At 63.7% G+C, this 22,922-nt stretch overlaps 3 protein-coding genes across 4 annotated transcripts; 2 read left to right on the forward strand and 1 right to left on the reverse strand.

Moving 5' to 3' along the window:
- Positions 1–28: 28 nt before the first annotated feature.
- On the reverse strand, positions 29–4,134 carry mixl1 (Mix paired-like homeobox). The gene is made up of 4 exons (XM_088403280.1): positions 1,600–4,134; positions 906–1,126; positions 548–659; positions 29–459 (listed from the first exon to the last, which is right to left on the reverse strand). The coding sequence occupies exons 1-4, from the start codon at positions 1,691–1,693 to the stop codon at positions 131–133; spliced, it is 756 nt and encodes a 251-aa protein (XP_088259406.1). The 5' UTR covers positions 1,694–4,134; the 3' UTR covers positions 29–130.
- Positions 3,479–7,908, forward strand: acbd3 (acyl-Coenzyme A binding domain containing 3). Its single transcript, XM_088403277.1, has 8 exons — positions 3,479–3,840; positions 4,808–4,949; positions 5,018–5,158; positions 5,295–5,453; positions 5,516–5,690; positions 5,764–5,965; positions 6,325–6,615; positions 7,075–7,908. The coding sequence occupies exons 1-8, from the start codon at positions 3,546–3,548 to the stop codon at positions 7,275–7,277; spliced, it is 1,608 nt and encodes a 535-aa protein (XP_088259403.1). The 5' UTR covers positions 3,479–3,545; the 3' UTR covers positions 7,278–7,908.
- A 1,112-nt stretch (positions 7,909–9,020) lies between these two features.
- Positions 9,021–22,897, forward strand: nhsl1b (NHS-like 1b). 2 transcript variants are annotated; one of them, XM_088403359.1, is made up of 8 exons: positions 9,021–9,644; positions 15,491–15,643; positions 16,485–16,612; positions 16,686–16,797; positions 17,411–17,542; positions 18,021–20,501; positions 21,427–21,556; positions 21,714–22,897. In XM_088403359.1, exons 1-8 carry the CDS (start codon positions 9,377–9,379, stop codon positions 22,357–22,359), a joined length of 4,050 nt encoding a protein of 1,349 aa, XP_088259485.1. In that variant the 5' UTR covers positions 9,021–9,376; the 3' UTR covers positions 22,360–22,897. The 2 variants fall into 2 exon arrangements, with proteins under 2 accessions (XP_088259485.1, XP_088259486.1); XM_088403360.1 differs by lacking the exon at positions 17,411–17,542.
- Positions 22,898–22,922: the final 25 nt, after the last annotated feature.

Genomic DNA, 22,922 nt, shown 5'->3' on the forward strand with positions numbered 1-22,922 from the left:
GGAGTCGGGACGAAATGCAGTTTTTTTTTTTAATTTATTTTTTTATTAGACTTTTACAATAAATAGAAGCCAGTTTGCGCAAACCTCAATCCGTAGAGGTTTTCCTTTGACTATGCCCGCCCGCCGTTCCTTAGAGAAAAGCGCCAAATCCAACCATCGCCTCACTTTCCCAGTCAGAGTCCGAATCGCGAGGGTCCTGCCGGTCGCCCGCGGGGAAGAAGGCGCCCGAGGGCCCCCCCGCCGCCCCGCCCCCGGGGATGGGCGGGATCACCACCTTCATCTCGGGCCCGATGGTCTTGTTGGGCGGGAAGTTGTCGTAGTCCGGGGCGAACGCCGGATCCTTGACCCGGACGCCTCGAGCTCGGCTCGCGTCCCCCTCGTAGAGGCGGGGCGCCGGCAAACGGCTCCCGTAGGCGTCCGGGAAGGCCGGAGCGGGCCGGCGGGCCTCCTCGGGGCCGACTGCGAAGAGCGGAGAGGCGAATGGGCGTCTGCGCCGGCCGGCTTCGGCGTCGCGCCGGCCGGCTTCGGCGTCGCGCCGGCCTTTTACCTTGCTCTCGGTCGGGCCCGTAGGCCGGCAGCGACGGCCGCCCCGAAGCTTTGGGGGCCCCCGAGGAGCCGGCTTGGCGCCGGGATTTGGCCCTCCTGTTCTGGAACCACACCTGCGAGCGGAGAGCAAAAGCGGTTTTCCCAAATCTGAAACGGCGGCGCTCAAACCGACGCGGGAGGGTTTAACTTTCGACGGGGCGCCGACTCGGTAATAGAAACGAGCGGAGCGCGCCCGGGGATCGCTCGCGTCCGTCGGAGGAAGCCCGTTTCCGTCAGCGGACGGGTAGGTTTTGCGGCGCGACCTCGCCGAGTAGAGTAGGGTCTTCGGGCGCGGCTCGCTCGCGGGCGTGGGAACGCACCTGTATTCTGGATTCGGGCAGGCCCGTCAGCGCCTCCAGCCGCTCCCTCAGGTAGATATCGGGATACTTGGTGTCCGAGTACACCTTCTCCAGTACCTCGATCTGCCGCTGGCTGAAGTTGGTCCTCTTCCTGCGGTGGGTCAGGACGGCTACGCATCTGTCCTCGCGCGGCGCCGAGGAGGCCGCCGCCAAGCAGCGGCTTACGTGGGCACCACCGAAACCTGAAAGGCGATGGCGGAAAACCGGAGTGCTGCGCGCAGCGGTAACGATGGCGCTTGGCAGGGAGACTTGCGCGAAATCATCTTTGACTCCTGATGCCGTCTCTACGGCTTTTTTTTGTTTCTTACCAAGGGTCACGCAAGCGACGGTGCTATTTGTCTACATTGTCTGGTTTTGTTTTGTCTTTTTCGAGCCTTTTGGAGGTTCAAAGGCACAACGTGCAATAAACTTGTGCCATTTCTTTTTCCGGATGACCCCCTGCAACCGGCTGTCCGTCCAAGTGCCGCCGCGGATAGACCAAAGTAGCAAATGGTCCAAATCGCCGAATGTGCGGAAAAACACGCAACTCGTATTTCGAGGCACCGCCGCTCCACGCTTGGACGGATACGCCAATGAAAGTGGTCCAAGTATCATTTGGCTCACGTTTGGAGCGCGCGCCTGCCGCTGGCGTCCGACGAGATTTTTTGCTACTTACCCGCGTCGGGCGCGCGGAGGCCGCCTTGGTGCAGGTAGAGCATCTGCCAGTGGCTCAGGTCGCCGCCGGCCGCCTTCCCGTGCGCGCTCGACATCACCGAGACGAAAAGAGGACAGGAGAGGAAAGGAGGCAAGGGAGCTCTGGAGACGGGCGCCCGCACTTAAATGTCCCTCCCGGCCGAGCCAAGGTGTGAACCCGGCGTCCTCGCCAGTCGCCTGCACCCCGCCCCGCCCCCAAACTTCAGACGTCTGCGGCCCTCCCCGAAGGTGCGAGGCCCGAGAAACGCGAGCGCCTTCAATACACATCCCAGGGACGGCACCGCTCCGCCCGTCCAATGACGGTTTGCAAACAGACGCCCCAATTTGACAAGGAAACGTATTCGAGCGGGATAGAACGGCGTGATCCAAATGACATTTGGATGGGATTTGAACTTGGCAAGGCCGAATTGGTCAGGCGCGTTCAAATGATGCAAAATGACACAACGCTACTGTTCGCCGCAAAAAACAAATATTTCACGATGAGTCATTACGCGCAATACAATTCCACTTCGTTTAGATGCATGCGCCGATAAAATGACAATTTTACAATCGCACCCAAACAAAATAGGGAAAATAAGAATGCCACTATCCGCCGATCAAACCCGACTGTTACAACGCAGAAAGCCAATGGAATTTCACTTTGACGATAATAGCCCACGATACAGCTGCGATTTTAGAAGGACGAGTAACACACTTTACGGTGGGGGCAAAAGGCAGGATGTACACGGAAATAATTCGTGATTATACGAATGTATGATTGTTTTTGTTTGTTTTCTTGAACCGGCCTCGTCTATTTGTCCCCGTACAATCAAAATAAGTGCTATAAAATATGAATATCTAAGGGGTTTCAACCATTTCCATCCATGCCGGGATTGCATTTATCCGCTTATTGTTCCCATTTGCAAATCAAGAATGTTTGTGTATCCCGTCGCGCACCGCAAGTCGATCAAATGCGGAGATTGTCATCAGACGCCCGAAAAGTACAAAAAGTACAAAAGTACAAGGAGGACCGTATGCCAACGCTTGCCGCTCCCGTTTGAAGAGAGGAAGTGATTGAGCTCCGGTGACAACAAAGTGTGTCACAATACACAAAGGCCGTTTCAGAAGTGGCCCGAGGTGCTCGACGCCTGAAAAGGGCCTCGCGACATCCTTCCACAGTCGCGGCCCAATTAACTAACGTCATGCTGCCTACTTGGGAAAAATAAAGGAAACCCCCGCAAACACACGACAATTGCGTTAACTTTAGGGAAAACGCTCAGACGCATTTGATCGACATCGAGGATTCCGGGAGTCGTCGAGACATGCGTTTAGGAGCCTGCCTGCCTGCGCGCCAATCAATGATGCGCTTGGACAAATATACAAAGAGCAGCGCGGACTAGGCCGCGCAACGGGGGGGGGGGGCGTTCACCCGCCTGACCCTTCAATGCCTAGTGCGAGACAACCGCCCTCGCACGGAGCCGTGCTTGGCCATAAAAGTTCGATCGTATATTTGGACTCAAAAAAACTTTCCAATAGCAAAGCGTGCAGTCTAAATTCTGCCAAGTATTGGATGACGGCGGCCGAGGCGGCGAGAGGGCAATGGTTCAAACAAAAATAAAACGGAAATGTACGTCATTACCTCACACGATATACATTCGAACCGAGATCGAATAACACGCGAAACGTTCGACCACGTTTTGCTTGAAATGCAATGGACGTAAACGTTCCAAGGCTCAGTCTAAAAAAAGCGGACATTTTTGTCATTTACTTGGCGATGAAATAACTCGATTTGTACTTGAAAACAAAAAAACATACAAACGAAAAAAAAAAAAACTTTATTGACGCGAGTTACCTTCGGGACCCGGAAGTTCCGTCAGGCCAAGCGGAAGTAGGTACGTGGCCGCTTCAGCTGCGCTGACAGTCTGCGCGATGGCGACCGAGGTGCACAGCGGCTACCTGGACGGCGCTGCCTCCAGCCGCCTGGAAGTCTCTATCGACGGCCTCACGCTCAGCCCGGACCCGGAGGGCGAGCAGAGCCAGGCCGAGGAGACGCCGCCGCCGCCGTCGCCGTCGCCGTCGCCGCCGCCGCCGCCGCCGCGACCCTTCGCTGCCGCCGAGCGGGCGGCGGCCGCCGGCGACGGGGACTCCGACATCCGCTCCGTAGAGACGGAATGGGGCTTCCCGCTACAAGAGCTCTACGGAATGGCGCTCAAGTTCTTCAAAGGTGGGCCGAAACATGCTCCCGAGTTGCCCGGCTAGGTTAGGCTAGGCCGAGCTAAGCTAACTGTCAGCGCAGGCTAGTGACGTTCGGAGCGCTTCCGGCTTGACTTGCGTACGGTCGACTCGACGCCACGGTATGGTATGGTGTGGTGTCGGTGTCTGCCCCGCCTCGCTCAAGTGGCCGAATGTCTTGCTCGCCTCCTCCGATTTGAAAAGTGAAGCTAAAGAGGTCCGGTTTAGTTTAGGGAGCGGGCGAGCAACCTGGCTAGGAACCCCTGGCTCAGACCCGCCCCCCCTTTCTCGCTCTCTCTCTCTTTTTTGAAACGGCTCATAAAATAGGGCCAGTATTTGTAGCCGGGCAGAAGACTTTGTACCGAATCGGTGCACGCCACCCACTTTGGTAGCCCCCCATGTAAACACACACACACACACACACACACACACACTCGAGTTTGACCTGTTTGGGGCGAGACCTCTATTTCCAATTTGAGCGAGCGTTAGAGGCAAGGCGTTTTGGGGGGGGGGGGTAACGACGAACTTGCCGTCGTCACCATCAATCCGAATCAACGCCTTGCCTCGAACGCTTGTTCGAATCACAAGAAGGCAGGACAAATTTGGCGTCCCATATTTGAAGAAATGTGCGGAATGGGACCCGACCCGTCAATCTCATATTTCCTGGTTTGGCGGAAGCATTTGTTTTCTGCGGACAAGCGGCGCCAAAGTTGAGTCCGCGGTTTGAGCGAACGCGCAAAACGACAGTTCTCCGGAGGACGACCGGCTCCGCCAAACTATTATTTTGTCACTGCGCGCGCGGCCTTCGGCCAAAGTTTCTTCCGAAATGGCGGTCATTTGGGGGGGAGGGGTGGCATTTTCCGACCGAACGCGCGATCGGGGACCCGTTTTGAGGGAAGGCGTTTCGGGGCGACTCCCCCGTGTAAAGCGGCGTCTTTCCTTTTGCCGCGGCGGCGCAGACAAGGACGGCAAAGCCTTCCACCCCACCTACGAGGACAAGCTGCGACTGGTGGCGCTTCACAAACAAGCGCTGCTGGGCCCGTACAATCCCGACGCCTCTCCGGAGGTGGGCTTCTTCGACGTGCTGGGCAACGACCGCAGGTAAAGCGCCGCCGGGAATCGGCGTCTTCCGCGGGGGCGGCGGTATTTGCCCGTGGGTGTGCGCGCAGGAAGGAGTGGGCCTCGCTGGGCAACATGGAGAAGGAGGCGGCCATGCTGGAGTTCGTGCGGCTGCTCAACAAGTGCTGCGGCCTCTTTGCGCCCTACGCCACCTCGCACAAGATCGAGAGGGAGGAGCAAGACAGGAAAAGGTAGGCGGGCCCTCCTTCACGGTCGGCGACGGGACACGCTCCGTCACCGAGGGCGAGAGCGTCCGGCGTCGGAAGCCGGCCCGGCGACCTCCTGCGCGGAAGGGTCCTTTGAACGCGCGTGGCTTTTTGCCTCCAGGAAGGAGGAAGAGGAGCGACGGCGGCGGGAGGAGGAGGAGCGCGAGCGGCGCAGGCAGGAGGAGGAGAGACGGCGGCTGGAAGAGGAGGAGCGGCGGCGGCGGGAGGAGGAGGAGAGGCGGCGGGCCGAGGAAGAGCGCCTCCGGGTGGAGCAGCAGAAGTACGCGGCCGCCGGCCCGGCCCGGACCGGCCCGCGTAACGCCCCTTTGGCTTCCCTCGCAGGCAGCAGATCATGGCCGCCCTCAACGCCCAGACGGCGGTGCAGTTTCAGCAGTACGCCGCCCAGCAGTACCCCGACAGCCCCGAGCAGCAGATGGGCCTCATCCGCCAGCTCCAGGAGCAGCACTACCAGCAGTACATGCAGCAGCTCTACCAGGTCCAGCTGGCCCAGCAGCAGGTCGGTCGCGGCCGCCGCCGGCTTTGGAACCCGTCGTCCGCCGGCCCAACCGCCTCGCTTCCTCCCGTCCCAGGCGGCCTTGCACAAGCAGCAGCAGCAGCAGCAGCAGCAGCGCGCGGCGCACGGCCTCCGGGAGGCGGCGACGGGGCTGGCCTGCGCGCCGCCGGCCGAAGATGCGCCGGCCGTCAACGGGGTCGACGCCTACCTAGAAAACGGCCGACGGGAGCCGGAGCCCGAGCCGGCCGACGAGGCGTCGGAGAACGGGCCGACCGCGGGTGAGTCGGAAAGGACCCGCCCCGCGGGCGTCCCCGGCCGGCCCCTTTTCCGCGTTTCCCTCGCCGCGCGCTCGTCGGTAAACGCCGCGGACGTGCGTCTCGGTCGTCTGAATCGGGCGCGTCGGACAGAGGAGCGTCGGAGTCGATGGCGGCCCTCCGGCGCTAGGGTTTGACGCGGCCTTTCGTACGCGCCTTCGCCAAAGGCAGGACGCTCTCGAGAGTTTCATTTGGTGGGCTCCCGTTTGGTTGTTTTCGGGCCAATTGCGCCCGACGGTTCCGAATTCGGTAGCGAGAGCAAAAAGGGAAGCGCGGCGGGCGAGCCGGCGTCCCTCTACACGCGGCTCTTTTCTTTTTGGCAGCGGCGGACTCCTCGCCCGTCATCGCCGCTCCCTCCATGTGGACGCGGCCGCAGATCAAAGACTTCAAAGAGAAGATCCGACAGGACGCCGACAGCGTGATCACGGTGGGGCGCGGCGAGGTGGTGACGGTGCGCGTGCCCACGCACCAGGAGGGCTCCTACCTTTTCTGGGAGTTTGCCACCGACTACTACGACGTGGGCTTCGGGGTCTTCTTCGAGTGGACGGACGCCGCCTCGGCCTCGGTCAGCGTGCACGTGTCCGAGTCCAGCGACGAGTACGAGGACGAGGAAGGTGAGCGGGCGGGCGGGGGGGGGCGGGCCGGAGTCACTCAAGCCAGCGCCGTTCCCGACGGCGAAAAAGCCCGTAAACGCGGCTTTGCTGACGGGCGTAGACGCGGCGGACGGGGGGGGGCTCTGCGCGGGACGGGGGCTTTGCGGCGGACGGGGGCTTTGCTCTGCCTCCGCGGGGCCCGCGTACATTAGGGAAGGCGGGCGCTTTCCCGGAAAAAACAAACAAAGAAAAAGAGGCGTCGAAAACGGGGTCGTTTCCGACGCGTTTGAGCGAGAAGGACGAAGCGGGCCGGGCGGACGGCCGTCCCCGCGTTTTCGAAGCGGAGCCTTCGGCCCGAAGCCCCCGCCGGGCCTCGAGCCCGGCCGCGCTCCCGGAAAGCAAAGGCCCTGGCTTGACCGGCTCCGTTTTGGCGCCGACCGGCATTCGCGGGCGGTACTGATTTGCGGCCGCGCCCCCCAGGCGAGGAGGAGAAGGCCAAGAAGGAGGCGGGCAAGCCCCAGGTGGACGAGATCGTGCCGGTGTACCGGCGGGACTGTCACGAGGAGGTGTACGCCGGCAGCCACCAGTACCCCGGCCGCGGCGTCTACCTGCTCAAGTTCGACAACTCCTATTCGCTGTGGCGCTCCAAGAGCGTCTACTACAGAGTCTACTACACCAGATAAGCCTCCCGCGGGGCTGCCCGCGTCTCCGCTGTACAGATACTTATATATATATATATATGTGTGTGTGTGTGAGGGAGGGAGGGAGGGCGGGAGGGAGGGGTTGAGCTACGCCTCACCCTTCCCACCGCTTCGGCTTCTCCCTTTTTGTTTGCTTCGTCCGCAGTTTATGAAGGGAGGCGCGCGGGCGGCGAGCCTCATCCGACGCGTCGCGCGGGACGGACGCGGACAGTCCAAGCGCAAGTGAATGCGACGCGTCATCTTTTGCGCCGCGCGTTGGCGCCGCGCTTTGGCGCCTTTGTAAATGTAAATACATCTATGAGGAAGTTCATGAAAGGGAGGCTTTTCACACGGGGTCGGAGCCTCGGGAAAGTGGAAGGCGGCGTCCCGCGCCAACGGACGTCTCGGGGAACGGAAATAAAGAAAGGCGTTTAACGCTACGGGACCGCCGACGCGGCGGGAACCGGAGGCCGTTTTGTCTCGTTTTGTTCTTTCCTACCGTTTGGCTCTCGGAGTCGGAAGAATCTTTTTGGGCATATAATTAATCTCGATGAAAGTTCTGTCGGTTTGCCGATTTGTCATCTTTTCCGACGATTTCCTTTTTTGTACTTGAAATAAATGACACTTGAATACAGCAATGAGCAAGCGCAGTACTGTGGTCGCGGAGCGCGTCCTCGAGCCACTATTGGCTTGAAAAGCGCTTTGCCGCGCTCGTCCGAGGCCGGCCGGCGCTCTGGAGCAACGCGAGCCGCAACCCCGAGTCGACCGGTCGCGTATCAGTTTTTGTCCTTCAAGCTGTCCGGCCCGGAAGGGGGCTCCTCCCATCCGCGGTCCCTGTCGCGTAGCCGTAACGTACGACTTGTTCTTTGCGAAAGAAGTCTCCGCGTGACCTCTTTTCACCCGCCAAGCCCTCTGAGACTCGGCTGATTCGGGTCTATACGAAGTGCCTTCCAGAGAAGTCGCCGGGAGCGAGGGGCTCCAAACGTGACGCGTCACTTTGGTTTTGGTTCCATTCCGTCTGTCCGCTTGGGGGAAATGACAGGAGGCGCCGAAGGCTCGGCCGGCCGAGCCCGGAAAGAGCCGAGCCGGTCCTGATTGCCCCGGCCGCGCAAAGTGCCCACAGACGACGCAAAGAGGGCGGCCAAGAAGAGGCCCGAGCGTTTCCGTTTGGTGCCTCGGAGTATCCGGTTCAGGTTTTGCCGGCGTCCCGTAAGACTTACAAGCAGGTAGAGTGGAGTTTTGCCCACGTCCGGTTCCGCCGTTCCACAGGGGTTTTCCCGGTTGCCCGAGTCCGGTTCCAGCGCCCCGCAGGGGGTTGCCGGCCTTCCCCGGGTTGTCCCGTTTGCCCGAGTCCGGTTCCAACGTACCGCAGACGGTTGCCGGGTTTTCCCGGTTGCCCGAATCCAGTTCCAGCGCCCCGCGGGCTGTTGCTGGCCTTCCCCGGGTTTTCCCGGTTGCCCGAGTCCGGTTCCAGCGTCCCGCGGACGGTTGTCGGCCTTCCCCGGGTTTTCCCGGTTGCCCGAGTCCGGTTCCAGCTTCCACGCAGGGGGGTGCCGGCCTTCCCCGGGTTTTCCCGGCTGCCCGAGTCCGGTTCCAGCGTCCCGCAGACGGTTGTCGGCCTTCCCCGGGTTTTCCCGGTTGCCCGAGTCCGGTTCCAGCTTCCACGCAGGGGGGTGCCGGCCTTCCCCGGGTTTTCCCGGCTGCCCGAGTCCGGTTCCAGCGTCCCGCGGACGGTTGTCGGCCTTCCCCGGGTTTTCCCGGTTGCCCGAGTCCGGTTCCAGCGTCCCGCGGGCGGTTGCCGGCCTTCCCCGGGTTTTCCCGGTTGCCCGAGTCCGGTTCCAGCGTCCCACAGGTGGTTGCCGGCCTCTCCCGGGTTTTTCCGGTTGCCCTCCCCCTTTCCTTCGGCTTGTTGTGCGAGCGAGTTGGGAAGCGTTACGCTCCCTGGTGCCACCCGCAGCCGCCCGAGCCCCCCGATTTGAATTCGAATAGCGCACGTTTCAACATGGCGGGATCCCGGGAGCGTCGCGCCATTGGGCGGTTCGAACCCTTGTACGAGAAGTGGTGACTCGGGCCAGCGGAAGTCGGGCCGGGCCGAGGCCAGCATGCCTTTCCCGCTGAGGAGCGTGGAGCCGCGGCTCGCCAGCAGGTCGCCGGCGCCGAGGACGTGGACGTCGCCGGCCGAAGTGGCGTGCCGCACGCTGGCCAACGTCATCCGGCAGCTGGGCCACCTCTCCTGCCTGGCCGCCGACGTTTTCGCGGCCGTCGAGCTGGAGGCCGCCTCCGTGGCCGGGAGGTCGCGACGGCTGCAGGGACGCCTGCGCGCGCTGCGCGCCGCCGTCGGCGTCCTGGACCCCAAGAAAGTCCCGATCCGTAAGTTGGCCGGAACGTTCCGATGGAAGCGCCCCCCCCGAAAATGTTTTGTAACATCGTCACGGGTCATACGACACTCGTTTATGCCCCCTAAACATGCAAAGTCGCACATTGCGTTAGACTGAAAAGCAAGGAGTTGTACTCAGCAACTCCAAATCACGCTCTGACATTAGCAGGCCCGGACTGGCCATCCGGCAAATCGGGCAGATGCCTGTTGGGCTCGAGCGCTGCCATTTGGTTTTCCCTGTCCTCCTGGCGACCGCCAGGTTGCGCGGGACAAATGGGGCCAATCTACATCGAGGGCTCAACTTTGAAAATACGGTCGAAAAGAATCTGTCGACGCTTGTGCGCCGCGGCCCTTGTATTTTTCTTTTTGTTTTTTTTCGCTCTCCCGGAAAAGTGAGCCGCTTCCGCTTTGCCGCTCGGCGCGCTTGGAGAATCGTCCGTCTTTCCTGTCGAGCGCAGGAAACGCGGCCCTCGCGGAAGGAAGTTTGGGTCGAGCGGGGGCCCGCTTTCCGCGCCTTCCTCTCTTTTGCGCAAAGCCGTCACAGCGTCGGCTTTGCGACGTGGCTCGCCGTTCCCCCGGCCGATAATAGAAAGGAGCGACAATAGAAGCGGCGCGACCGGTTTTCAAAGTCGGAGCTGTCGCGCGAAGCCGGCGGGCGCCACTCGCTTCCGGAGCGCTTGAGCAAAACGCAGTCGTCCCGAGAGCGCGGGACCCCATCGGATCTGGACGACGCCTTAACCCGGCGCCAAAATATCGCCGAACGTCGCAAAAGGCACGGCCACGCGTTAGCCGCAGTTAGCCGCGGTAGCGAACAAGCGGGACTTGTAAAACGGCCGTAGCGCGCCAAGCGCGGGACTGGTATTTTCTCCCCGAAACCCCACGGGAAAAATAGAAGCCGTTTGGGCCGCTTTCCCCCCGGGTGACGCCGCTCCGAGATCTTTGGCGGAGTCGCTCGTCGCTAGGTGCGGCGGGCGCGCTCCGGGTCAAGCGGGCGCGTTTGCGCTCGGTACGCCGCGGGCGAGATAGTGTGGGAAAAAGGTTGGGCGCCGGCCGTCGCAACCTTTGCGAGGCGCGCCCCGATGCGTGCGCTGAGTCAAAGGGAAGAAATTGCATGCGTTGCGACATGTCCACTTTTGTCAGGAACGGGGCCCGAGGGGCTCCGGCGGGCGGGCGGGCGGGCGGGCGGGCGAGCGAGGGAGCGTGCACGCGCGCGGGCGCTCCGCCACGTGCCCGAGCCCCACCCAGCGGCACGCAAACAGACTACGCCGGGCCGGGCCGCGAGAACCGGTCGGGTGACATTTTGTGACGTGAGAAAGCTTTGAAACCCTAACCCGCACGCGTGTTTTTTCTTCGCGCCACTTCTGGTTATTTTGCAAATAAGAGGCAAAGCGTTGCGCTCGGAGCTTTTTGTCACTCCCGCATGAAGCCGGCGTTAAAAACACCGAGACGCCGACCGGCCTCAAGCTAAAGCGGCTTCACACGGGAGTGGTAGCGCCGGCGCGTTTTTGCAGCGGGTCGGCTCCGGCTTCAGCTTCCCGTATCGGGTGAACGCGGCTCGGCTCGCAGAGGATCCCGTATCGGCCCCCGGAGGCACAAAAACCTCTTTCTTCCCGCGGCGCGGCGGGAGATCGCCGAGCAAATCGGAGCGGCGGAAAACTGCCGTTGGCGTTCCCCTTGCGGGGCCGGGCGGGTTAGGGTTAGGGTCTGCGCTTGAAGGGTCTGCGCTTGGTACGGGTAACTACTGGAGACAGAAAATCCCTGATGAGGATTCGCTCAGAGCCGCGAGACTCCTCGCTTTCCTCGCCTCGCCGCGCCGCGCCGCGTCTAATGGCGGCTTTTGTCTTCCGGCCGCATATCTGTGGGACACCCGCCGCGCGCGAGGCCCTCGCCGCGTAAAGTTCGGACGGCGCCGGCCGAGGTCAAAGCACGCCCGCGGGTCGGGTCGGCCCGGCCCCGCGTTTGCCGCCGGGACGGGAAGCCCTCGTCGGACTTTGGTCGCGTCGATTCCGTTCCGCCTTTTCCGGCGCGCCGGGAGGCGAGTTCCGTTTCGCGTCGCCGTCAAATCGGCAAAGAACTGTTCGGAGCGGGCGGATTCACGATCCGAAAGCGGAGGGCGGGACGCGGGCCGGGCCGCGCTCCTTTCTTCCTCTCTTTTGCTTTTCGTGTCCCTTATCTCCTGCAAAAAGATGGCCTTCCGTCCCGGCCGCGAGCGTGGAAAATAAACACCCGGGCGTCCTCCCGACCTCGACTCGCACTTTTTAGGAGTCGAGGGTCGACGCAAGAAAAGCCGCCCAACGCGCTCAAAGGCGCCGGAGCCCGACGCCCGGCGCGGCGCCTTTTCGGTGACCCCCGCAGACTTGTTAAAAAAGTAGAGCGGGCGGTCCCGTTCCCCCGGTGCTCACAAGCCGTCCGGTATCCCCGGCCGGCGCTTCGAGGCGAAAGATGCGTCGCTCCGGTCCGAAATCCGCCCGTCGGTCCGGCCGTCCCGCTCGGGGCCCGGTCGCGCCCGCCGTCGGCGTTTATACCGTAAGGCGGTTTGTGGGCGGCGACGCTCGGCCCAACCGTTCATTCCGCGCTCGGCCGCGGAGTCGACGGCTCACGGACCGAGCGCGCCCTCCCCGTTTCTGGCCCGGACGACGTGTCGGAATGCCAGCCGGGGGAATTTGCCGTCCTTTTTGCGTGTTTGACGCGGGTCCAGCTGCGCGGGTTGTTCTGTGCAATATCGCAAGTATTTAGGGCAGCGGCGCATTGACCTAAATATTAACCCTACCCTGGCGAGCGGCGCCGTTGGCAAAACGCTAGGAATGAGGCGCTTTGGAACGGCGGCCGCTTTGCGTGCTTATTTTTGGACGCAAAGAGCACAAGCGCCGGCCCGCTTGAAGAGGGAAGCCGGGGGGGGGGGGCTCCAAAGCCTAAATTAACGGGGAGCCGCCGGGGCCCGCCGCCGGGGCCCGCCGCCGAGGCCCGCCGCCGGGGCCCGCCTCCGACCCCCTTCCGAAGGGCCTCGGACGAGATGGCCCCCTTTCTCTCGAAACGCTTGCGCCTAAATGGGAGTATTGATCGTTGGCGCCGCCGCCGGCTCCGTCCGCTTCCCCTTTTTGCTGCGGGTAAAACCCACCAGGGACAAACGGCCGCCGAAGTACACGAAAGTCGGCTTTGTGGGAGAAAAGGCCGTTAAGTTTGATCGGCGAGCGAGCGGGCGGGCGGAGGTCAAGGTCCGTTTGGGCCCGCCGGGTACGGAGCGGAAAGCGAGGAGGCAAAGTCGGGGCGTTTTCCCGAAAGGTGAAACAAAATGAGCCCATTTTTGCCCCTTTGGTCTGGAGCTTCTTCTTCCTTTTTTCTCTGGGAGTTGGCGTCTTGCCGCCCGCTGGTGTGTGACAGGAAGAGGGGCGGGCGGGAGGGAGGGAGGGCGGAGCGGCCGGCAGGCGGCCGCTGCCAAAGCGTCAGTGTGCGCGCGGGCGGGCAAGCGGAGCGAGCGGCGTGCGGGCGGGACAAGCCGGGCGTCCTTTGTTTCTTCGCACGGGGGAGGAATGTTCTGCTTGAGGGGTAAGTGCGGCGCGGGCGCGTCCCCTCCCCGTCCGTTTGCCCCCCGTCGCGGAGGGGGCCGAGCGGCTCCGTCCTCCGCGGCCGGCGCTTCACCTTTGCCCGCTCGCCGTTCGTTTAAGGCCAACAAAGCGGAAGCGGCCGCGCGGCCCTTCCCCAGGTGCTGGCGCCCGCTCGCGTTACCGCCGCGTACTCGGGTTTCGCTAGCGATACTCGACCCCGGCGAAAAGGCTGGAGAAAGGCCATCGAAAAGCCGACCGCCCGCGCGTTGACCGAAAAGGCGGGCCCGAACCTTCCCGCCGTTTGGACTCGAGGCGCTTTTCTCCACGGGCCCCCCGAGCGCGCAAAGGTCCGTCGCAAATTAGGGGCTACCCCCTTTTTAGTCCGTCCTCCCGGGTGGACGCCCGCCATTCTTCGAGCGCCCCTTCCGGTCTGTCTGCTTTCGGCAGCCGTTATTTCGTGTGCGGCGAGCTTTGGGCGTTCCGCCCCCGCCGGCCGGCCGGCCGGCAGGAGCTAATTAGCGGCAGTACGGTGCCCATCTGCGCCTGGATAATCCGGGTTTACAGATTACGCGACGAGAGGCGGGGTCCCGGACAGAGACCCAGCTCCTTCCAAAGCGGACGGACGAACGGGACCTTCCTCTGTGGAGGCGCCCGTGCGTGGCTCGCCCCACCCGCCCGCCCGCCCGCCCGACTTTTTCTCTTCAAATCCATTCAAACGCTTGCTTTTTCACATATTTGGGGCCCGTTCCACGTCGGGATTTCCGTGGTCTTTTTGAGAGCCGGGAGGATTTTCCGCCCTCGCGGCCAACGTTTGCCGTCCGCTTCCATCTGGTAGTCCCAGCCCGCTTCGTCCGGCGAATCCGTAGGACCCCCGCGGCGACGGAAACCGCAGGAGGGGTCCAAGTCGGGGAGGGGGGAGAGACCGACCGCCGCCCCGGGAGGAAGGGGTCGCCGGGCGAGCGCCGGCTCCTTCCGGGGCCCGATGGCGTATGCGCGCCGCCCGTCTCGGGCGCCGGCAATCGGCTGCTGGCGCGGGGCCCGCCGCGAGGATCCCCCCGGACGGAGGCGGGCGCCCCTCTCCTTGCGGCCCGCAGGCGAGGCCGGCGCCCCGCCCCCCGGGAACCGCCCTCGCCCGCGTCTGCTCTCCCTGTCCAAAGTCCACCAATCGCGGGACTCTCTGCGGACGCCCGAACCTCCGCTCGGACCCCCGGCGGGAAAGACTCCGAGCTTCCTTCGCGACACAGGTAGCGTCCCGAAGTCGCTCGCTTCGCGACGCGACGTCGCGGCCCGGCAGACGTCCGACCCGAACGCCGGGGTCCTTTGAGGAACTTTTGCGCCGGCGGCGTCCGGGCTGAGATCCCCCGGCCGTTATCCGCTTTCCTCGGCGGCGGTCCGACCTCCGCCTTTGCCGCGGAAACCTTTGGAGTCTCCGTCTTTGCGCAAGCTTGTCTCGGTCTCGTCCCGTCCGTCCGGGAGCCGTCTTTGAGTCCCGGCGGAGCCGAGCGCGTCGATCGGGGGAGGGGGCCGACTTCGGGGACGGTTTGCGCTCTTGTCGCGCTTGCCCCCCCCCGACACCATTTGGCTTGAAAAGGAGGACGCCGGCAGGAGGTGCGCCTTGCGTGTTTGGGCCTTGACACGTTGCGCATTTTCTTTCTTGAAAAATCTGGCCGCGGGGGGACTATTCTTGCAACCCTTTCTCGTTTTCATGACGTCACTAGGTTTTTCTCCCAACTTTTCGACTTTTGAACTACTTTGTGCGCGGTTTTGTCGGCTTCGATTCCGTCCGGCGCCGGTCCGTGTTGCTCGCGCGAATGGGGCGGACGCACCCCCCGCACGGGGCGGTTTCAAGCCCCGGGTCCTTTTTGGGGCCTGGCTAACGATTAGCCGGCACGCCGCCCGGCACTTTGCGCCGCGGTTCGTCGGGCGCCCCGATGTCGGTTCAAACTGTAAAGGCGGCGGACCTTCCCTTTTTTTCTTTGCGTTTTTGCCGCGGCGCTCGCTCGGCGTCCGTCGGCCAAACGCGTCTAACGCTCTGGCCGTACGAGTCCCGTCTTTTAGAGTCAAATAGCCGCGTTGCGCCGGCGTTGCTCCGTTTGGTTCGAAGGACAGCGAAGGCGTGGGAATTAGCGGCGTTTTCATTTCGGAAACGATTTGCCGCAAAAAGGCAAACGAACCGAAAGCCGTCCCGCTAAGTTGCCGATGAAAGCCCCCTCGCCGACCGCGCACAAGCGGCCTCCGGGTCCCGGACGGACGACGGAGCGCTTCCTCAACCGGCCGTCTTTTGGCTCCGCCAGCCGTGTCCAACCTGGACGAGGAGAGCAAGCGGGCGACGCGCTACGCGGCGCCGCGGCGCCGGCAGGAGAACGTCTTCCTGCCCGGCGGCAGGCCGCCTTGCGTGCGGGACCTTCACCGCCGGGCCAAAGTCAACCTCAGGAGCGCCCTCAGAGGTAAGCCCCGCCCATTACTTGACTTTGTTTTGTTTTTTTGCTCTCCCGTAATCTTTCGTCTGCTAGCGTGGCGCCGTTTACCCTTGTGATATTTTTTGTTTCCCACCCTCCCCGCCTCCCCCCCAAATATCAGTCTCATCGCCTTTCGGATCATTTGGAATCAAACCGGCTAAACGAGGCTTCGCTCTTTGTCCTCCGTTGGGGTCACGTGGCCATTTTTCCTTCGCTTTTGAACGTTTGTGCGGCGCGCCGTCCTCGGTTTGGGCTCGCACGCGCGCAGGCGATTCGAAGGCTGTTTGGTCGCGATATGGCCACCCCCCGGGATAGGGCGCGGAGGGACACGCGCTCTCACCCGCTCCCGGACTCGCTCCCGTCTTTTGGCGCATGAAAGAACCTGACGTGAAAGCGGCGCTTTGCCATCCGATCTGGGAGTGAAAATGTTCAGCGCCCGCACGTTCACCGCAATGACGCCAGCTTTGCGAAAGCGTCTTTTTCGGGGGGATTGACAGGACCGCGTCTGAGCGGGAGCTCACGGTTCGAATCGGGTCTTTTGGAGTCCGCCCGGGATTCGTCCTGCCCCGGTGCCGCTCGCCAGCCAAACGGCGGCGCGGGAAAAACAAAACCAACCCCCTTTTGGGAAAACGCGGGTGAGCTCTTTAGCCTCGCAAATGCCGGGATTCGGATCAACCGTCGAAAGGCCCCGGCGTACCGCCCGTATTCTCCTTTGCCTTTTCCGTAAAAGCCTTGTAGTAAGGCGGAATTTTTGCGCTCGACGTACCGTGAGGACCGCGGAAGAATTGTCATGCCGGCCGGCGCTGAAATGTTTGCGCCCCGCTCGCAGAATGTGACAAGTTGAGGAAAGATGGCTTCCGCAGCTCGCAGTACTACTCGCAAGCCCCCGTCTTCTCGGACGCGGCGCCGGCCGCCGGCCAAGACGGCGCCCCCCGCTACCGCCGCCGCGACGAGGAGGTGAAGCGGCGTACGCTCGGCCGCGAGCGGAACGCGCGGACGGAAAACTTGACCTTTCTCTTCCGGTCGCCAGTCGGCGGCGGAGGACGACGAGGGGGAGGCGTCCGCGCTGCCCACACCGGAGGAGAGGATGAGGCGGACGGCGCGGGCGGTGCCCGCCGACATCGTGGCCATCGACGTTACAGGTACGCCTGCCGCGAGCTTCCGCCAGGGAGAATCTCATAGACCTCGGCGGAAGAAATCACTTCTTCGTCGCTCCCTCCCGGGCCCAATTCGACCTCGGGGTAGCGGCTGTCGCGGCGCCGCCAAATTGGAGCCGCGGGACGACGGCGAGGGAGCCGTCCTTTTGTTTTCTTTCGCTCCGTTTCATTTAACTCTCCGCTTCATCGCGCCTCCCGGTGTGTGTTTTTTTTTTTTTTTGACCTCGGACGTTTCTCGATCGACGGCCCGATTCGGGCCGAAATTGACGCTCGGGGGTTTGGACGGATACTACGGGAATAGAAAAAGATATGTACGTGGAGCGCGTTCGCTGTTGTCTCTGCTACGCATGTTTTTTTCTCTCGCACTTGCTAACACGAAGCGCCAAGGAGTCGGGATCTTCTGGCGTCTTCCTCCTGCGGCCCCTCCAAAGAACGGGCGCAATTTGCATCGCTGGCGCCACAGGGGAAGCGTCGGGCGCCTTTGCCCCAAGACGCAGACGCTCCCGTCTCCCGCGCGTCCCCTACTAACCGTTTGCCACTTGTCTCGTCCCGCCTTTGCACGCGCGCCCGTCCCCGCCTCGGCCCGGCTCCGTCCCAGGCGCCGTCTTCGACCGGCAGGCCGGCGCGCGGCGCTCCCTGGTCGGCTCGGACGCGCCGGCGCGCCGGCCCGAGAAGGTCAGGCGCAGAAAGACCATCTCGGGGCTCCCCGACCACCCGGACCCGGAGACAGGTAGGCTCGGCTCTGGGACGCCCCCGTGCGCGCAAACCAAACGTTGCGGACTCGCGCGCTCGCCCTCGCTTGAAAGAGCAAAAGCGGCCACGTTTGCCGCGCTTTCTCAATTTCCTTTGAAAGGCTCTCGGAACTGAAAACCTCCCCAAAAGTCGAAAGTGCTTGTTGAACAGCTTTCGCATTTTCACATTTCCTTGTACACATCTCGTGAAACAACTGGCACACCGCCTGCGTGCATGAAACATGGACAAGCATGCTGACGCCACCCCATTTTTTACTTAAAAAACAACAAAAAAAAAGGGTCTACATTTGGACAGGGGCCCATGTGAAAGTCTAAGCGTCAGACCTGACTGGCCTCTAGAGGTGACCGCAGCGCTTGTCAATCAGGTTTTAACCGGACCGCTTGCGGGCGGGCGGGTGCCTCGCACAAGCCGCAAAGGTGGAAACCGATTGTCGATTGTGTTGGTTCTCCCGACAGGACGCGGCGGGGAGCTACGACCGCATTCCATGTTCATCCCGGGGCACTACTCCACGCTCGGCCGGGCGGGGAGCGTCAACTCGGCGCTCCGGAGCTCCTCGGGTCGCCCGACCGAGGACGCCAAGGTGGTGCCGCCCTCCGTGAGGAGGATCCGCGCTCAGCGGGGCCAGGGAATCGCCGCCCAGATGGCCGCCGTTTCCGCTTGCTCCTCCGCCGGGAGCGTCCCGGACTACGGCGCCGACGTCCCGCCGGGATTCGGCGGTCTGCCCCGCCGGGGCGCCCGGGTGTCCCTCAGCGCCGACCCCATCTGCAGCAGCACCCCCGTTAAGGCGAACGGACCCGTCGGCGAGCTCTGGGCGGACGATGCGGCCGCGCGTCTGAGGAGATCCCCCGGGACGGTCGCCCCTCCCAGGCCCAGGTCCCTGGAGGTGAAGCGCGTGCCCTCCGGCGAACGGGGCGGCTCCCCGACGTCGTATTCCCCCTCGCCCGCTCCCGACGCCGCGCCGTCCGAGCGGTCCCGAGCGGGGCCGGCGGCTCGGACCCTCGGTGCGGCCTCCCGCGCCTACGGCCCGGACCTCTCCTCGGCCGCTTTCGCCCACGGCTCCGCCTGTCCGGCTTTGGCCGGCGGCGGAGAGTCGGGCGCCTCGTCGCCGTCGCGCGAGACGGACGAGCGGTGGCCGTACGAAGCGGCGGGACGCGTAACGCGCCTGAGCCCGAGCTCCGGCTCCTCCACTCCCGTGGAGCGGCCGTACGCCAGCCCGGAGGCCTCCTCCAGAACCGCCGCCGACTCCGGCTCCCTCTACTCTCAGGACAACGACGGCTACTACACCTCCATGCACCTGGACTCGGGTCTGCGCTCCGGGGGGCCCGCCCGCCACAGCGCGCACGAGTACCGCCGGACGCCCGGCCGGGACGACCGCTGGAGCTCGTACTCGGACCGCTCCCTGTCTCGCAGCGTTTCTCTGCGCAAGGCCAAGAGGCCCCCGCCGCCCCCGACCCGCACCGACTCCCTGCGGAGGAAGCCCGGTCCCGAGAGGCCTCCCGGGGCCGGCGCGCTTGACGAAAGTCTGCCGGCCGGTCTGCAGCGGAATCTGCGGCTGGGCCCGAGGCCCGGCGCCTCGCCGTCCCCGCCCCCGCGCAGTCCCGGCAGCGACCGCGACGACCCCTGGGTGCTGCGTCCGCGCAGCGCAAGCAGCGCCAGCGCGGGGAGCTCGGCCGCGTCGCTGAGCGCCAACGGCGCGTGCAACGCCTACTCTCTGTGCCGCGTCACCCCCGCTCACAGCGACACCAGCAGCTTGCGCTCCGACTACGCCGACTCTTGGGGCTGCTACGCCGAGTACCCTCAAACCCGGGGGGAGCAGGGCGCGCGGACTGCGGCGGAAGACGAAGCGTCGGGCCCACCTCGGCCGGCGGAGGAGCGGAACGGCCGGAGCCCGGGAGGCGGGCTTCAGGAGGGAAGCGCGGCGGCCCGAGCCCGAGGTCCCTCGCCGGAAGGAGTGCGCAGACTGACTTCGCCCTCCAGCGGCTACTCCAGCCAGTCCGACACCCCGACGGCCGGAACCCCGGTCCCCTCCGGAAAGGGCTCGGCGTCGCCCCCGGGCGCCCGCCACGGACCCGTAATCCCCCAGAGGAAATCCTCTCTGCCCTCCTCGCTTTCCACGTCGTCGTCCTCCGCCTCCCTCTCGTCCAACGACTCTCTCAAGGGCTCCGGGCCCCGCGCCCCTCCGTCCTCGGCTGCGGCCGCCGCTCTCAGCCCCCCGCCGCCTTTCCCTCTGTCCGGCCCGCGCGACGGGAACGCAGATCCCCGAACGCGGAGCCCATCTCCGGATCGCTCCCCGTTCCCAGAGTTCCCGCCGCCACCCTCGCCCGAAAGCTTGTTCGGCCCCCCTTTGCCGCCGCCCGCTCCGGTCTCCCCCGTGACGGCGGCGACCGAAGTTCCCAGCGGTCCCGCCGAGTCGCCCGCGCTCCTCATCACGCCGCTCGCCTTGCAGAGCGTTCGGCTGCGCTCGGTCCCACGGACGGAGGGGAAGGACCCCCCGGAGGACTCGGACGGGCGGCCCGCCCCGACCGACCGCTCCTCGGAGGATCGCGCTCCGTCCGAGCATCTCGAGGCGGCGGAGCGCGGTCGCGAAGGCCGCGCGCCCGACGGTCCCGTCGTCAACGGGAAACCCGACGGACTCGGAGACCGGCGAAGAGCCCCGGCGAGCCGCGGCGGCTCCCCCGTCGAACGGAAGCCCCCCGTCGCTGCCGAGAGACCCGAATTGTCTCTTGTCCTGCCGCCGAGTCCCCGGCCGGTACCGGGGGGGGTCCCGTCTCTGGGGGAAAACCCCGACGGAGGTGAGGAGAGACGCAGACGAGAAAGTTCCGAGCCGGCCGCGGAGGTCCAGGATGAGGACGGCAACTCTCTCCGCTTCGACGCGGAGGCCCGCGATGACGAAGGGGGCGAGGACGGCGCGAGCGATGCGGCGGACTCCGACTCGGGTCGGTCCCCCGACTCGCCTCGATGGCTTCAAAGTGCCGATGGCGGGCGGCGCCCTCGTTAGTTTTGGCTCGTTTTTCGTGAAAAAGGCTCAAAATCTCACACGGCGCCTCATTCCTCGCTTTGGCCGGCGCGCGATGTCTTCGGCCGCCCGTCAAAAACGAGGCGACGCTCATTTTTTGCCGAGTCAGCCGACCACTTTGATGTTGCGGTGGCCCAGTGCTTCTCAATTATCATTTGCCAAGCCCCCCCCTCCGGAAAGAGAAAACTTTTCGCGTCCCCCGCGCCAGGCGCCGACGATAACAAAGATTATCTCTTGAAACCTGTATCCTTTTTGGTGAACAAAAGAAAAAAGCCATATACGCCGACTTTCAGCAACCGTCAAGCATTTTTTACAGCGTTTGTACTGGTTACGGCTTAGTCTAAGACGGATCAAAATAACCGAGAAACTGATGAAAATGCTGCTTTTTTGCAATATTTCCCTGGGGTCACCCGAACCCCGACATCACCTGGCGCCCTCCCCGGCCGGCCCACTCTTTGAGAAGCGCTGCGGTAGGCTCTATCGCTCAGCAAATGTTGACATCTCTTTTAAAATGTCTTCGAGTGGCCTTTTGAATGCTAAAAAAAAACATGGAAATGGGAGTTTTAATTTGGCAGGAGTCCAAATTTCAGGCTTTTATTTTGAAAATGTGACCGCGTCGCTGGGAGGAAAGGAGGAGATCTCAAGAAGGGGAGAAAAAGAAAAAGTGTCCCGTTTGGCCTTTTTCCACGATTGGGCTCCAGTCCTTTTCGGCGCTTAGGGTTAGGAGCTTTTGGCGAGGGGGAGGGGCCGCGCGCCATCACTGGAAGGCAGCGTAGGAGACGGAGCGGCCCAAGCCGCGGCGCGACGCGCATGTAACTTCCCGCGTGTGCGCGTGCGCCCCGCAGGTGACGTGTTCCGGTCCGACGCGGACGGCTCGTCCCCCTCGCCGGGCGGGACCCGGGAGGCGGGGGACACGGTCACCGAGGCGCCCGCGCCCACCCGCACCACCGAGGACCTCTTCGCCGCCATACACAGGTGCGCTCCGCTCTCTCCGTCCCGACGCTTGTCCGCCGTCTCGCGTGCCGTGCGGCGGCCGGTCCGCGACGGCGGCGACGGGAAGCTTCCCTTATGTAAGGTTAGGGTCGGTAAGCGGCCAGCAGCTTAGTAAGCGGCGGGCGGCGGCTCTCGGCAGGTCCAAGCGGAAGGTGCTGGGTCGCGTTGAGGCGGAGGAGGACAGGCCCCGGGCGCGGTCGCCGCCCTGCGGCCCGGCGGGGCCGTCGCCGCGGCGCCCGTCGGGCTCCGTCCGGCGCCACCTGCGCAAGTCGTCCACCAGCAGCGACGGCTTCAAGGCGCTGCTCCTGAAAAAGGGCAGCCGCCCCGACGGCGCCTTCCGCCCGTCGGCCGCCGAGATGCTGCGCTCCGGCGACCCCCGCTGGCGCCGCGCGCGCTCCGAGGGGGACCCCCCGTCGCCGCGCGGGCGCCCGCCCCCGTCGGCCGCCAGCAGCAAGTACAACGCCCGCTCCCGCATCCTCAGCAGCCCCATGACCGTCATCTGCGAGCGCGACGTCGAGGACGCCGAGGCCGCCGCCACGACGAGCACGCCGCCGCCTAAGAACGCGGCTGACGTTTCGCTTCGGCCGGAACGGGCCACGCTCGGGCGAAGCCTGGCGCCGACGGCGCACGCGGAAGGAAACGGGTCTCGTGCGCTTTTCTTTGGTCCCGCGCCGCCCTTCCTCCCCGTCCCGTCCCGTCCCGCCATGCCATCCGATGCGGGAAAGGGGAGCCGGGCGCCCACTTGCACCCGTGCTGCGGCTCAGGCGGACGCCGCCCCGTCATGAAAGCACCTGCGCGGGCACTCCCGCGGCAATAGTTTTTGGTCTTTTTTTTTTCCCCTATGTTTTGTTTTTGTGTTTCTGTCCGGTTTACAAAGCATTTAAAAAGTCTGTTTGAAGAATGCGTTGCCGGGTTCTCTGTTTTGCGTGCCGACAAACGTTGAAGAAAGTCGACTTGGGTCAGTCAAGTTGCGAATGTTCTGCTCTCCTTCGCGCACCCCGTGCCCTACCCGCTCCCGACCGCTCGAAAACTGGAGACGGACGCTCTTTTTCCGGAGGCCGGAAATGGCGCCGGCTGCCCCCTTAACTTCTTACGCTTTTGATATTGTTCTCATGTCCCCGCCGAGAAATAGGAAAGGCGTTTGAAGTCGCGTCTGGAATTTGCTTTCTGATTTCGAGAAAGGAGGAAAATGGTCCTTTTTGTCTCTTTTTTTTGGAATGAACGTTGCCGGGGCGATCTAGTAAAACATTTCAAGTTGGAATGTTTGAATCAGTCAAACGCACCCTGCCAAATTTGCTCGCCACTATAAAAACTGTTCGAGAATGTTTGGCCAACGTTTGCGACCTTG

Source organism: Hippichthys cyanospilos, chromosome 20, assembly GCF_059441005.1.
Source record: "Hippichthys cyanospilos isolate Australia breed blue-spotted pipefish chromosome 20, RoL_Hcya_1.0, whole genome shotgun sequence".
NCBI lineage: Eukaryota > Metazoa > Chordata > Actinopteri > Syngnathiformes > Syngnathidae > Hippichthys > Hippichthys cyanospilos.